General features: G+C 34.8%; 1 protein-coding gene across 1 annotated transcript; it reads right to left on the bottom strand.

The window, feature by feature from the left end:
• Positions 1-11,501: 11,501 nt before the first annotated feature.
• LOC123886576 lies at positions 11,502-13,987 on the bottom strand. Its single transcript, XM_045935881.1, has 3 exons — positions 12,784-13,987; positions 11,845-12,696; positions 11,502-11,590 (listed from the first exon to the last, which is right to left on the bottom strand). Exons 1-3 carry the CDS (start codon positions 13,985-13,987, stop codon positions 11,502-11,504), a joined length of 2,145 nt encoding a protein of 714 aa, XP_045791837.1.
• Between the last annotated feature and the right edge of the window lie 2,387 nt (positions 13,988-16,374).

Below are 16,374 nucleotides of genomic sequence, written 5' to 3'. Positions count from 1 at the left end.
ATCAAAAATCTACCTATATAAGAAAAAAAATTCAGTGGATTCGAACCCTTAACCTTTTAGTTACACTTCTTATTACATTTACCATTAAGCCATATGAATTAATTTGTTATATTTTTGGAACCAACATATAATCAATATGAGTTAAATGACCAATTATAACCACAAAACTCCACTTTATTTGTTACTTCTTTCACGCTTTTTTTCTTTTTATCTAAAAATTCAATTTTTTGTATGTAACCCAAATTCAAATACCTCACTTTATACGAATTCAATTTTTTAGTAAATAAAAATCAATTATTAACTGGGCATCGATATATCCTATACATATTTATTAAATGGGCATCGACCATCTTGTCACGTTTTTGTTAATATAGGTAGATTACACTTTTTTTTTCTTTTTACCTACAAATCCAATTTTTTGTATGTAACCCAAATTAAATTACATCACTTTATTTTTATTTATTTTTTAATCTAAATTACCTCTTCTCCCACATTTTTTTTTTCTTTTTATCTACAAATCCATTTTTTTAATTATGTAAAAAAATAAAATATTAATGCTATATTTGTCTACACATATTTTTTTTTTAATCTTACTTAAAACAAAAATAGTTGTCCTTTTATTTTATGTTTCCGTTTTTTTATTTTTTGAAAAGTTTTATATGAAAAGTTTTCATCAATAAGCCAACAATACTAATTACTTAAAAAGAATAAAATATTAATGTTATATTTGTCCGTTTATTTTATATTTGTCTACACATATATTTTTGAAATTTTTTTCTTTAATATCAAATTCATTTATGGACTTCAAGCCAATATTCAATTAAGTTAATTTTTAATTCAACTAAATATATTTAAGAACAAAACTTATAAACAGTTCCATAGAAACTGTTTTTTTTTTTTGTACAACCATAGAAATGATTTTTACCATGACCAATTGAAACATGACACATGGATTAATTTATTCCATATCACTAATTTCAATTTTAATAAAATTCACGTTGTCAATTCGAATTTCGTCGAGCAAGTGGAAAAGAAGAGTAAAGCGATGGAGATCACCACTACTCTTTCCTTCAATTCATCCGTTCATTTTTCACCTTCCCAACTTATGGCTTAACAATGGGAGGACTCAAACGATTTTTTAACTTTGTTGGCCTTTCATCAAAGCCTCTCCATGGTTGGGGGTTATTGGCATGTTTATACTGTTGTTATTGTTGATTTCACTTTCAATGATACAATCAATGCTGATAACAACTGTGAAAATTAAAAACCCAGTTTCAGTTTTAGATTTTTAGATAATGGTGAACTGACGGAGTTTAATAAATTATTAATGACGAATAAATTAATTCAGGTGTCGCATTTTAATTGGTGAACAGTATCAACAGTACCTATGGAACTGTTTCTAAGTTTTGTCCTATATTTAATTAATTTAATATGAGAATATGGTGGGAGAAAAATGGAACCGTTTCTAAGTTTTGTCCTATATTTAATTAATTTAATATCAGAATATGGTGGGAGAAAATTTGAAAAACTCCCGAAAAAATATTGAGACTAAAACAATAAGAATTCTTAGTCATCTCGAGAGGATTGATCTCTGCAGGGTTGTGCGGATGATACTTTTAGTTTAAAAAAAAAAAATTAAATACAAAGTTAAAAAATAAATGACATTTTTTTAGAAGTTTTTTTTGGAAGATATTTTGTTGTTGATATAAGGACAAATTAATTTTTTGAGAAATAAATTACCTTTTATTTTACCGGAACAAAAAATTCACTTGTCATCAATATATTGGTCATTCTTTTGAAATAGATTGACCAATACATTATGCAGAATTTATATTTAGTCTCACGGAACTTATGTTTTACTAATATAATTGAAAAACTCCCGAAAAAATGTTGAGACTAAAACAATAAGAATTCTTAGTCATCTCGAGGGGATTGGTCTCTGCAGGGTTGTGCGGATGATACTTTTAGTTTAAAAAAAAAAAATTAAATACAAAGTTAAAAAATAAATGACATTTTTTTAGAAGTTTTTTTTGGAAGATATTTTGTTGTTGATATAAGGACAAATTAATTTTTTGAGAAATAAATTACATTTTATTTTACCGGAACAAAAAATTCACTTGTCATCAATACATTGGTCATTCTTTTGAAATAGATTGACCAATACATTATGCAGAATTTATATTTAGTCTCAAGGAACTTGTGTTTTACTAATATATTATGTTGTCTATTTTTTTTAATAATTTACAGGTTATATTCATATTAATATGGGAACATAATTTTTTTGGTTATATCTACGAGCCTTATATTTTTACTCATATATTAATAAAGTTGTATATATTTTTATTAATTTTACGAGTTATACTCATATATTAATACGAGGACATCATCTTTTATGTGAATTCTGAGGGACCTATATTTTTCTTCTTATTAATAAGGTTTCCCGTTCTTTAATAATTTATGTAGCACATATATTTATACTCATATATTAATACCAGAACCTTTTTTGTTTTAAATTTCTACAAGATTTATATTTTTAATCATAATTTAATAAAAAAATTTAATTTTTTATAATTTTACGGGTTATAATAGATCATATATTAATACAGGGACCTAATTATTTTATTGATTTTTACGAGACCTATGTTTTTTATTAATATATTAATAAGGTTGACAATTCTTTTATAATTTCTACATGACATATATTTATACTCATATATTAACACAAGGATATAATCTTTTGTCTGATTTCTGCAGGGCTATATGCTTTTACTCTTATTAATAAAGTTTCCAATTTTTTACTATTTTTTGTGAGATCTATATTTATACTCATATGTTAATACAATGACCTAATGTTTTGTGTAATGTTTGTGGGACCTATGTTTTTTACTCATATTAATAAGCTTGCATGTTCTTTTATAATATATGCGGAACCTATATTTATACTCATATATTAACATGAAAACTTATTTTTTATGTTGCCTATTTATTTTTTTACAATTTTACGGGTTATACTCATATTTAATATTTAATACGGTGACCTAATTATTTTGATGATTTTTGTGAGATCTATATTTTCACTAACATATTAATAAGGTTGCCTATTTTCTAATAATTTTTACGGGACTATATTTATACTCATATATTGAATACACAGACATAAGTTTTTGGTTATTTTTACAAGACAATGTTTTTACTAATATATTAATAAGGTAGCCTATTTTTTCATGATTTCTCCATTATCTATATTTATATATTTTTTTTTGAACAAAATTCATATTATACTAATACGGATATCAAAGGTTTTTTTGTGATGGTTTTACCATTGTTCTTTTTCTATTTTTTTTTACCAAATATTACATCCTTTCTTATTTATATTTTTATCTTTTGAATTACTTTCCAGTAAATTATTATTTCATGTTAGCAAGTGAGGAGCGGCAACGCCGCAACTCCCGTGCGGACGCACGGGTGTCCAGCTAGTTAGTAATTAACTTTAGTATATTTTTTTATAACAACTTTGTTATATTATTATAACTAGTAATAGTTAGCAGTAAATTTGACAGTAATATTGTTTTTGTTTCTTTTTTCCCTATTTTTATGCATATTCATTCATCTTATTTTTTTTTATATTCTTTCTATAATATTTTTTTATTGACTAAAATTTCTATAATATATTTATTGTTTTTGTTTTGTTCCTATTTTTATGCATTGATTCATATATATTATTTTTGTTGTATTTATCTTTATCTTTCTATATTTTTTTGTAATTTTTCTTTGCTAAACTTTCTACGATCTTTTTATTGTTTCAATTTTTTTTGTTTTTGCTTTCACCACTAGTTTAATGTGGTTCAGGGGTAGTTATGACATCAAGTGGTTCCAGCCCCCTCCTGATCGCAGTTCTCATCAATTTATTGTCTTTGTTTTGTTCCAATTTTAATGGATAGTTCCATATATTTTTTTGTGTTTATCTTATTCTTTCTATATTTTTTTTTTTTTTGTAAAATTACAATTAACGATACAAAATTTGGAATATTGTTAAAATTGATAAGGACAAATAGTAACTTTGATAGTAATAATTTTATTATATTTAGAAATAGAGAAGTAGATAGAAGGAAGTAAACAATGATAATAATAGTAGACTAAAATGATAAATTAAACCAACTTGTAAGATAATAAAGATAGTAATGTATAATCCAAACGTTACTTAGATTAGTATACTCAAAGTAAAATAATAATTATAATAAACATTTCTTTTGGTGTAACCTTTTTTTATTCCAAATATACCCTTTTCAATTTTTTTGTATTTTATTTAAAATTTAACTTCCCTTCAACTTACTATTTCATTGGTAGTTTTTTTCATATCTCTTTCTCTCTATTATTTTTAACCCTTTCATTGTATATCTTCAACACAAACTTCAAAATAACTGATACATTATCAATCATGCTTCTCTTCATCTTTTTTCCATGTTTCTCTAATATCTATTTTGCTTCACAACGAGGGTACATGTGTTGCAATGTATAGACACTTGATACGTGCTCTTTTATTTTCCTTTCTTTTCATCGAAACAAATTTAATTAATTATTTTGTCAAAGGAAACCATAAAATTTCACTTACTTACAAGCAATCATTTTTATTTCAAAGTTTTTCTTTTTCCTTTTGTTTGGATAATAATAAAGGGAAATCATTTCTTTTGGTGTAGCCTTTTTTTATTCCAAATATACCCTTTTCAATTTTTTTGTATTTTATTTAAAATTTAACTTCCCTTCAACTTACTATTTCATTGGTAGTTTTTTTCATATCTCTTTCTCTCTATTATTTTTAACCCTTTCATTGTATATCTTCAACATCAACTTCAAAATAACTGATACATTATCAATTATGCTTCTCTTCATCTTTTTTCCATGTTTCTCTAATATCTATTTTGCTTCACAACAAGGGTACATGCGTTGCAATGTATAGGCACTTGGTACGTGCTCTTTTATTTTCCTTTCTTTTCATCGAAACAAATTTAATTAATTAATTTGTCAAAGGAAACCATAAAATTTCGCTTACTTGCAAGCAATCATTTTTATTTTAAAGTTTTTCTTTTTCCTTTTGTTTGGATGTCATATCATTGTATGCATATATTAGATAAAATAAATTTTCAACATACCATGATATGACTTTTGTTTGAAGATCATAGTATAAAAATGTTTGTAACGTTATTTATTGCTCTATCTATTTAACCGGCTGAGACAATGCCGGATTACAGGCAGAGTCGTTGTCCACTTGTCTATTGTTGATGGTGGACAGTCGCTGTCACTACACTGTTATTTACCGTAGGCGCATTGCCATCCGCCGAGCACAGGTGATTAAGATTACTTTCTCCGGACACAATTATAAGCAAAATTTATTTTTTAGATTCATTGAAAAAGTAATGTATTTAGTCAATAATATAGACCAAATACATTACCTTTTCAATGAATCTAAAAAGTGAATTTTGCTTATAATTATGTCTGGAGGAAATATACTTTTAGAACTTATAACACCGGTAAATAATGTGGAGGCAAATGGAATCTCTGATGTTATTAGACTAGTCTAAGACATTATATAGCCAAAGAACAATGAGTACAAACGGTTACAACAAACAAACAACAAGCTAACTAACTAACTTGGGCCTTAAGAAAGCCACGCGCGCGCGCCCTTCCTCAGGCCAGCCAAGCCAGGCCTGCTAGCTTAGGCCTGCTGCACACACCACACAAGCCTGCACATACACTAGATCATGCACACTACCAACATATGTCTAACATTGCCTCTCCTAAACTGAACTTACACAACACAAACACACAATCAACTTCAGTTTATATCCTCAAGTTTGCACAATCCAAGTAGTTCCCTAATTCTGCAGAAATTGTCAAGGCTTAATGCTTTGGTCATGATGTCTCCAATTTGCTCAAAGGATGAGCAATGCTGCAGCTGTATCTTACCATCTTTGGTTAGATCTCTGAAGAAATGAAACCTAACATCTATATGCTTACTTCTTCCATGCATAACTGGATTTCTTGATAGCTTAATTGATGAGCTATTGTCACAGAAAATGGTGATGCATTCATTCATATCTGAACTGATGTGAGCAATTAACCTTGACAACCAGATAGCTTGGAAAGCACAATTAGCTGCTGCTATGAACTCAGCTTCAATTATGGACAGAGTAACAATAGGCTGTTTCTTTGAGGACCATGACACAGCCTTTGATCCAATCATAAAAACATAACCTGATGTGCTCTTCCTGTCATCTAGATCACCTGCGTAGTCTGAATCTGACCAACCAATGAGTTCATCCTTCTCTTGTTTCTTGTACCACAGTCCATAACTGACAGTGCCTTTCAAGTATCTGAGGATCCTTTTGACTGCAGCAACATGTATATCTGTAGGCCTCTCCATGAATCTAGCAACCAAGCATACTGAGAAGGCTAGATCAGGCCTAGTGGCAAGCAAGTACATCAGACAACCAACCATCTGCTTATAGTTAGTTGCATCACAGGTTGTTCCATTTTCATCTTTCTTTAGTTTGTTGCCAGGTACAATTGGATTACACACACTATTGCAGTTTTCCATCTTGAATCTTTTCAGAATTTCACTAGCATACTTTTGCTGAAACATAAAAATACCTTCCTTTGTCTGCTTTACCTCAACTCCAAGGAAGAATCTCATGTTGCCTAGATCAGTCATAGCAAAATTGTTTTCCATTGAAGTCTTAAATCTTTCAAACAACTCTTGATCATTACCTGTGAATATCAGATCATCAACATACAGACTTACAATGATTACTTTGTTCCCTACTTCTTTCTTTACAAACAATGTATGTTCATGAGCACATTTCATGAAGCCTTCACTGCAGAAGTATGCTTCTATTTTGCTATACCAAACTCTGGGAGCTTGCTTCAAACCATAGAGAGATTTCTTCAATCTATACACCATATCTTTCCCTTCCTTCTGGTAACCTAATGGTTGTTCCACATAGACTTCCTCTTCCAACTCATCATGTAAGAAAGCACTTTTCACATCAAGCTGATACACATACCAGCTTCTAGCTGCAGCTATTGCTAACATGGTTCTTATGGTGTCCCATCTGGCCACAGGAGCATATACCTCATTATAATCAATTCCATACTGCTGAGAATATCCCTTAGCAACTAATCTTGCTTTGTATTTATCTATCTTTCCCTGTTCATTGTATTTTGTTTTATAAATCCATTTGACACCTATTTTCTTAGCTCCAGGAGGAAGGCTAGTAAGCTCCCAGGTGTCATTGCTCTCAATGGCTGCAATTTCAGTGTCCATGGCTTGCTTCCATACATCATGTTTGGCTGCCTCATTGTATGAAATGGGATCATCACTAGGGCTAAAGAAAGCTTGACTGGCACTGCTCTCTCCAGCCTCAACATCTCCTGTTTCATAATCATTTAGGTAATTAGGTCTCTTAGACACTCTTTTACCTAAATGATTGCCAATGTGGTATTCTTCATCTTCTGAATCTGGTACAGTAAGATCCATATCTTCACTGTGTGAATTGCTTGTCTGATCTTCATTCAGATCCTCACTGATAGTTTCATTCCTAGCTGAAGCTGCAGAAGTCTCTATTACATCACAGTAAACTATCAGATTGGTTTTCTCAGCAGTTTTACTCTCCCAGTTCCATTGTTTAAATTCATCAAACATCACATCCTTGCTGACAACAATTCTTCTTTTAATTGGATCATAGAGTTTATATGCTTTAGACTCCTCACTGAGCCCTAAATGTACACATACTACACTCTTGTCATCTAGCTTTTTCCTCAAGTTATCTGGTGCATGTGCATAAGCAATACAACCAAATATTCTGAAGTGACTTACAGATGGTTTGATTCCACTCCAAGCTTCTTCAGGTGTTATATCTTTCACTGCAAAGGTAGGGCATCTATTGAGTATGTGCACAGACCAATTCACTGCTTCAGGCCAAAATGTCTTTGGAATATTCTTTTCACCAATCATACATCTGACCATATTCAGAATAGTTCTATTCTTCCTCTCAGAAACACCATTCTGATGTGGAGTGTATGCTGCTGTAAGCTGTCTCTTTATGCCATGGAGATCACAGAACTCATTGAATTCAATAGAAGTGTACTCACCTCCTCTATCAGTTCTGAAGCATTGAATCACTTGCTTTGATTCATTTTCAACCAGTGCTTTGAACTTTTTGAACATGCTCAAGGCCTCAGATTTTTCATTCATGAAATAAGTCCATGTCTTCCTGCTCAAGTCATCTGTGAAAGTAATGAAGTACCTTTTCTTTCCATTTGACTCTGGATTGATTGGTCCACATATGTCAGAGTGAACCAATTGCAATTTTGAGCTAGCTCTCCATGAACTTTTCTTAGGTGCTGATAGTTTCTGCTGCTTGCCTTTCATACAATTTGAACATTTGTCATCTGGTTCTTTCAATTTTGGCAGTCCAATAACAATTTCTTTCTGATGTAAAGCATTCATACCTTTGAAACTTAAGTGACCATACCTCTGGTGCCATAGAGCAGTGTCACTTGCTTTTGAGGCTTTCATACAGTGGGGAACTATTACAGGTGCTTTGATTACAAACATTCTATTCTGACTCATATGTGTGGCCATGATTAAACCCTTTTCTTCATGATACACCTTGCAAGTATCATTCTTGAAGATGACAGTCAGATTCTTCTGTTGTAATTGACCAATGCTCAACAAATTGTTCTTTAAACCAGGCAAGAAATATACATTTGTAAGAATCTGAGTAAAACCTTCAATGTACAATTTCAGATTACCTTTTCCTTCAACACTCATCTTTGAATCATCACCTAATTTCACTGAGTCCTTGAATGAATCATCAGAGTCAAACAGCCAATCCTTGTTTCCCACCATGTGATTGAAGGGATTTAAGAGGAGTTTTTCAAAAATTTAATCCTCTTAGCGGAACAATCCCGATGAACGGATCTTGATTAAACCATTAATCACAAATCAAAGAACACAAAACCACAAGTTTATGTGTTTACCTCTTGAAGTGCAGAACCTTTGAAGTAGAAACTGTTTCTGATCACGAGCAAAGCAAAGTAGCGATGCATCTACTCAGTCCACACGAACAGACCTTCTCCGATGACCGGTGCTAGCCAATTCCACCAGAGATTCAGAGAGAACCGGGTTTAGAGAGCGGCGGCTAGGTTTCACTTTTTAAATTAGGTTAAGCTTACAAAACTTCATCACAAGGGTTCTATTTATAGAACCACTTGTGTGGTCATCAAACCAAGCACTGCACCGTACCTTACGGTGGACCGCATTTCTCTATTTTTCATAAATTAAATAATAAGTCATACTTAATTATTTAATTACTAATAAGTCCTGCTTATTATTTTATAAATAAGTCTTACTTATTTATTTCTCTCATCTATCTGTCCTTTGTGTGTGACCCTATAGGTTCTCGTAACGTTGTCAATAATATTAAATCACATATTTAATATTATAAACAGTGAGCGGTATCTAGCAACACATCACTGCTACCCAAGTGACGAGAATGTCATGTGATCTGACGAAACCTTTATGTGATAACGATCGTGTGTATAATTACCCCTTTGCCCTTATATCTATATTGAACATAAGGCATAGATCGTGTCACCCTTGTATGGTTCAATATCTTATTTCTTGATCCCAGAATATACTGAGCAACGAATAAGCTCAATATCTCATATTCACTTAGTTCGGCGTGGCCACGCATTTTATCAGTCATATTCCATCAAGAGGCCTACAGATATTGCTCCTGTTATGTAGGAGGGGCAAATTCCATCTAGGTCACTCATGTCCCTCAACATGATTTATAGAGTACCCATCAACCGACTTTATAGTCATCCTGTTACGGACAATGTTTGAACGGCAACTAAGTACTCTACTCCACATCTAGGGTCCATAGTGGTTTCAGGTCGAAGGGTGGTATACACCATTATCACTATGAGAATAACTTATGACACTTTTCATAACATACTATGTAGCATTCTCATGGCGGGTCAATCCAATATAAATGAAATTCTGGCACACTAGTATTAAGATGTTGTACTCAATGCTTCACCACTATAGTGCACTTTTAATGCGTGAATCAGTGATCCAACATCCAACCGCGCATACACAAGGAATAATAAACTAGACAAAACGAAAGTAAATTAACACAGTAATTTGTTAACCCAGTTCAGCATAAGCCTACTCTGGGGGATACCAATCCAGGAGTGAATCCACTATGATAGTATTAGTTTGAAGCCCTCAATAAACCTCCCGTTTATGACTTCTCACCTAATCACCACCCGTGCTATATCCTACCTAAGACACACCTAGGTATGAGAACCTCCGCTCACCTCCTCTTGACCACAGCCACTGTGATCGTACAATACTAGATTTAATATGTGAAGACACACTTCATAAAACACTCACACCACTTCCGTGCTTAAAAGCTTTGGAATGGTATACACACACTATCTCCTTGCTTAGAAGCTCCAGAGATATTACAATGCACAAACACACAGTTCCTAGTCTAGTGGGAAATCAACACAAGACTTAGAACACAATAGACACAATACTAAAACCTAAACTCACGCTTTGTAAGACTCAAATCTGGTTTCAGTGCTTTGAACAATGGAGTCAACCTTCTTTAAATAACCTTCACGAGCTCAGGCTAGGTCTTCAATTAGGCTTCAATAGCACAGCATGATTAATGGTTCCTTCAAGAAATAATCTTCAATTAAAATGTTTTGTTTCCTTAACTTGAAGATTTGATTGGCAGGCAAAACTTGATCACGAGATCCATTAATAATTATGCGTGACAACGCTCCTTATCACAAACGAACATTTATTGTGGATTCCATATTTAGAACTTAGGCGCGAGATCTCTCCATACACAGGCCCGGCCTACTGGATGTGGTATCCAATGTTGAAACATTGTACCGAACATCTTGCTTATACTGGATGGTGGAAGCATGTAGTTCCACATCAGAAAAGATCACATGTTTTAGCAAAATGAGGCCAACCATACAACGCCAACAATCTCCCCCTTTGGCAATTTTTGGCTAAAACATCCTAGGATTATTTCAACCGCTCTAAAGGGATACACAAGCTACCTTTTCTTCAACTCAACGTAGGCACACAGTCATGAAGTAAAGTAGAGCAATTTAACATGCTTGTTTTAATAACCCCTCATATAAAAATAGCATATTTAATATGTATCAATTTAGAACTTCAGAGGCATGCAACAGCGGAAGGATAAGCACAAGAGCCTCACAGGAATTTGCCAATAGAGAGTATAAGATTCTCATAAAAGAAACACTGGGGAAAAATAAATTCCCTCAAAGCTGAGAAAAATAAATTCTCAGGAACAGATGATGCTTCAACATGTAGTAGCACATTGTGTGCTAAGCAAATAATATTGCTCCCCTCAAAAATAGAATCGAGTACCAAGTTCATCTTACTCCCCCTTAATTCATGCATAGGAGTATTCAGATGATCCAGCATCTGATGGCACATCAAGCTCAGCATCTATTATGGCATACAATACAATAACTACTCCCCCTTTTTAGCCACAAAATAGGCAAAATGGGAACTGCACACTAGGCAAAATAATATCCAAAAGCAGTGCAGATAGTAGCAGAACAGAAAGTGCAGAAAAAATATTACAAACCATGCACACTAGGTGCTAAATTCAGGGCTCAGCCCACAGACATGCAAAACAAAAATCAAAATAAGGAAACATCAGAATTACACAGAAGCACTTGGGGAGGAATCACTTTCTTCTCCTTCAGCATCTGAGTCAGCTTCTTCTTCACCACTAGAACCATCATCATCTGTATCAGCTGCTTGAGCTGCAGCCTCTTCAACCCTGAGAGCATGTATCATCCTTTCAAACTGCAACTTCTTTTCATCAAGCTCCTTACAGTTTGCTTCCAGCATAGCAATCATCTCCTTCCTTGTCATAGGTGTGTCGGCAGCAGCATTGGATGGTCCAACAATATCTGGAGCATGCTGTTTACTGTACAGCTTCTGATGAATGGCCAGAGGAGTTGCCCTTTTCTTAGCAGACTCATCCTCATTCCTTATATTCGGATGTTGGGACAAGATGATGTCACAGATCAAAGTTGGGAATGCAATGGGTTGCTTGGTGACAGAGGTCTTAGCATGCTGCACAACTTGATTGAAAATGTATAGACCAGCATTAAACTTAGTACCAGTACCAATCATATAAATGAGCTTACCCAGATTTGTTGCAATGTCAGATGCATGTGTTGTAGGAACCCAGTTGACAGATGCAATACGATTCAGAATTGCATACTTTTGGGTTAACTTGACAGCTGGTACCTTCTCCTTCTTGGGCCAGGTTTTCACCTTTTCAGCTGTGATAGTTTTGCAGACCACATTGTCAGATACATCTATGTCAGGATGAGGATCATCAGCATTACCCAGCACCTTGTTGATCACACTTGGAGAGAAAGTCACACATTTTCCTCGAACATATACTTTCTGAAATTCTTTGTCCAAGGGATTGTCACAACCTATAGGGATGTTGACAACAAACTCCCTAACCAGCTTTTCATAGCAGGAGCCTAAGCCCCACACAGTTTTGATCAATCCAGCATCATTGATCAAGCTCACAATCTCTTCACATTCCAGAATATCTTTGCCTAGTTCCCTTTCCAGAGCCAATCTTCTTTTGCAAATGATTCCCCATCGTTGAGCATAAGATGGAAGATGAAATGAAACATTGTCACAAGGAAAGTCTTCAATGTCAGGAGCAACAGATTGAGGCATGACCTTCTTAGCAGACATAGCCTTCTTAGCAGGAGGCTTGATGCTTGAGTCATCCTTTTCAGCTTCAAAATCAGAGTCACTTGATGGTGCACTCTTCCTCTTCAGCACACCCTTTTTCTTTTCAGAAGGAGGTATAGGCTTGCTCCATCCTTTCTTAGGACCATACTTGACAGGCTTCAGAGTATTGTCCTTTGTTTTCTTGGTAACAACAGGGGTAGTGGTAACAGCAGGTGCAGGTGTAGTGGTCCTGCTTCTCAGTCTTCTCCCAATACCTTTTTGAGTAGGTGGAGGTTGCAGATCTTCTTCAGAGGGGACTTCATCAACATCCACTATGTCCTGTTCTTCATTGGTGGTTTTCTCAGAGTTCTCACCAGCTTCATTCTCTGGCTCAGAATCAGCCACATCTTCAGGGGTACTTTCTTTGTTTACTTCCTCTTCAGTGGAAGCTTCAGTATTAGATCCACTGCCAAACGACCCAGTGGCAGTGTTAGCATGTGGGCTAGATCCTCCTTTGGATGCTTCAACATCCTTCTCAGCATCAGTTTGAATAGAGGATGGCTCAACACCGGTTGGAGCATCGGTTACAACCGCCTTTTCTTGGGATTTTTCAGTAACATCAGTTATGACATTCGTGGGAACTGCCATATTCTCAGGAATACTAGGATTATTGCTCACAACAACATTCTCAGCAATATTTTTGGTTTTTCCTAGGGTTTCAACAGAACTAGGGTTTTCCTTTGCAGAAAGGGTTTCTTGATTCCCCTTTTCAGACACAGACTTAACACTTTCTTCATTGATTTTATTAGACGATTCAACATTCGCATTTTTGCCGGAGGCAACATCATGCGATTCCACATTCGCAGTTTCAGAAGGATCCTTATTCAAGTATAGATCAGACATGCTCAAACCCCTTTTTACGGGAGATTGGGGTTTCTTCTTCTTAGACTTAACAGTATCAGACTTAATAGAAATTGAGGGAGACGATTCACTTACTTTCTTAGTGGATTTTGCAGATTTCTTCTTTTTCGAACTAGTAGCAGGGATACTTGATATGGGCATCGCATTGACCACAACAGTTGATCCTTCCTTCTTAGATTTTGATCTTGTTTTCACAGTATCAGCAAGTTTGTTTTTGATCTGAGCGGAACCGGAAGATTGAGACATTTTCACAAAGTAATTGTTGAAGTTTTTGAAGTTTTTGATGATTTGAGGTGATGATTTGTGTTTGCAGATCGCAGCAAGGAGTTCAGAGGAAGTTGAAAGTTTTGGAAAGAAATAATGATGATATGAGAGTTGATAGCGTGTAATTGAGCAGTTATGGAAAGTATTTTTTGTCTTTCCTTGATTTACGTGCGCCAATAGTTGAAATTTGGAGAACAAAACGGTTGCGCGCACATAATGCCTTAACTGCTATAATTCCTCATATAGGCAAATTCCTAATTTGCCCCTAAGCCTTTCAAACTGATTTGCATCTAAAGCTTTGGTAAAAATATCAGCTACTTGTTCTTCAGTGGCAACATGCTCCAACTTCACAATATTTTCCTCTACTAAATCCCTGATGAAGTGATGACGAATGTCAATATGCTTTGTTCTACTGTGCTGTATAGGATTTTTTGAAATATTTATGGCGCTTAAATTGTCACAGTACAATGTTAGAGCATCCTGTTCAACATTGTATTCCTTAAGCATCTGCTTCATCCACAGTAATTGAGAGCAACTACTCCCAGCTGCAATGTACTCAGCCTCTGCAGTGGATAGAGAAACACAGTTTTGTTTCTTGCTAAACCATGAGATAAGATTTTCTCCTAGGTAAAAACATCCACCAGAGGTGCTTTTTCTGTCATCAGCACATCCAGCCCAATCTGCATCACAATATCCCATCAACCTAGCATTGTTGGTGTGGGAATACATTATTCCATAATCAGAAGTTGCATTGACATACTTCAAGATTCTTTTTACTTGTGTAAGATGGCTCATCTTTGGCTCAGCTTGGTACCTAGCACATACACCAACAGCAAAGGTGATGTCAGGCCTGCTTGCTGTGAGGTACAGTAGGCTCCCTATCATGCTTCTATACAGGCTTTGGTCTACATCTACACCTTTCTCATCCTTGGTTAATTTTAGATGTGTGGCAGCAGGTGTTCTTTTGTGTGCAGCATTTTCCATGCCAAATTTCTTTATGATATTTTTAGCATACTTGCTTTGAGACACAAATATTGTGTCTTCCATCTGTTTCACCTGTAATCCAAGAAAATAGGTTAATTCTCCTACCAAGCTCATCTCAAATTCAGACTGCATCTGTCTCACAAAGTGTTGGACCATCAGTTCCGCCATCCCTCCAAAGACTATGTCATCAACATATATCTGTGCTATCAACAAGTTTCCATTCACTTCTTTGACAAATAAGGTCTTGTCATTTCCACCTTTCTTGTATCCTTGGTTGATCAGGAATTCAGTTAACCTTTCATACCAAGCCCTTGGTGCTTGTTTCAAGCCATACAAAGCCTTTTTCAGTTTGTAGACATGATCCGGATGATTTGGATCTATGAAACCTTTGGGCTGTTCAACAAACACTTCTTCATGAAGATACCCATTTAGAAAGGCGCTCTTGACATCCATTTGGTAGAGTTTGAGTTTGAGGATGCAAGCTACACCAAGAAGCAGCCTTATGGATTCTAGTCTTGCCACGGGAGCAAAGGTCTCATCAAAGTCAATTCCCTCCACCTGAGTGTAGCCTTGAGCTACCAGTCTTGCCTTATTCCTTGTTACTGTACCCTTCTCATCAGACTTATTCTTGTATATCCATTTAGTGCCTATGACATTTACTCCATGTGGTCTTGGAACAAGGTCCCAGACTTCATTTCTCTTGAATTGATTCAATTCCTCTTGCATTGCTTCAATCCAGAACTCATCAGTAAGAGCCTCTTTTATGTTTTTAGGCTCAAATTTTGATACAAAACAAGTGTTTGAGATAGCATCAATCTTTCTTCTGGTAGCAATACCCTGGTCTGGATCACCTATGATTAGATCTTTAGGGTGATTCTTCTGTGTCCTAATAGATGGTGCTTTTGCTGGGGCAGGTACAGAGTCTTGATCAGATTCATCACCTTTTAATTCAGACTTTTCACTTTGTGTCATCTCATCAGAGTTGTCAGGAGATGGTTCAACATCTGTTTCCACATCCGATGGTTGAGTGGATGGTGCATCATCAATCACAACATTGATCGTTTCCATAATGACTTTGGTTTTTGTGTTATAGACCCTGTAGGCTCTGCTATTCAAGGAATATCCCAGAAATATACCTTCTTCACTTTTAGGATCAAGTTTTCGTCTTGGTTCTCTGTCAGCAAGAATGTAGCATTTACTCCCAAAAATGTGAAAGTGTTTCACAGTTGGCTTTCTTCCCTTCTATAATTCATACAAGGTTGCAGATGTTCCCTTTTTGAGTGTTACACGGTTGTGTATGTAGCAGGCTGTACTCATGGCCTCTGCCCAGAACTGATATGGAAGACCCTTGGCATGAAGCATTACCCTAGCAGACTCTTGAATGG

The sequence above is a fragment of the Trifolium pratense genome, linkage group LG5 (assembly GCF_020283565.1).
Source record: "Trifolium pratense cultivar HEN17-A07 linkage group LG5, ARS_RC_1.1, whole genome shotgun sequence".
NCBI lineage: Eukaryota > Viridiplantae > Streptophyta > Magnoliopsida > Fabales > Fabaceae > Trifolium > Trifolium pratense.
This window is presented reverse-complemented; position numbering and strand designations above follow the sequence as displayed.

Bases quoted from the DNA above. Each gene is read 5' to 3' on its own strand.
- LOC123886576 (XM_045935881.1), bottom strand. From the start codon at position 13,987: ATGTCTCAATCTTCCGGTTCCGCTCAGATCAAAAACAAACTTGCTGAT. The intron at 12,697-12,783 runs GTGACAATGTTT...AAAGGGAACTAG, and splicing joins TGACATTGAAGACTTTCCTT to GCAAAGATATTCTGGAATGT. The intron at 11,591-11,844 runs GTGAAGAAGAAG...GTGGCTAAAAAG, and splicing joins AGATGATGATGGTTCTAGTG to GGGGAGTAGTTATTGTATTG.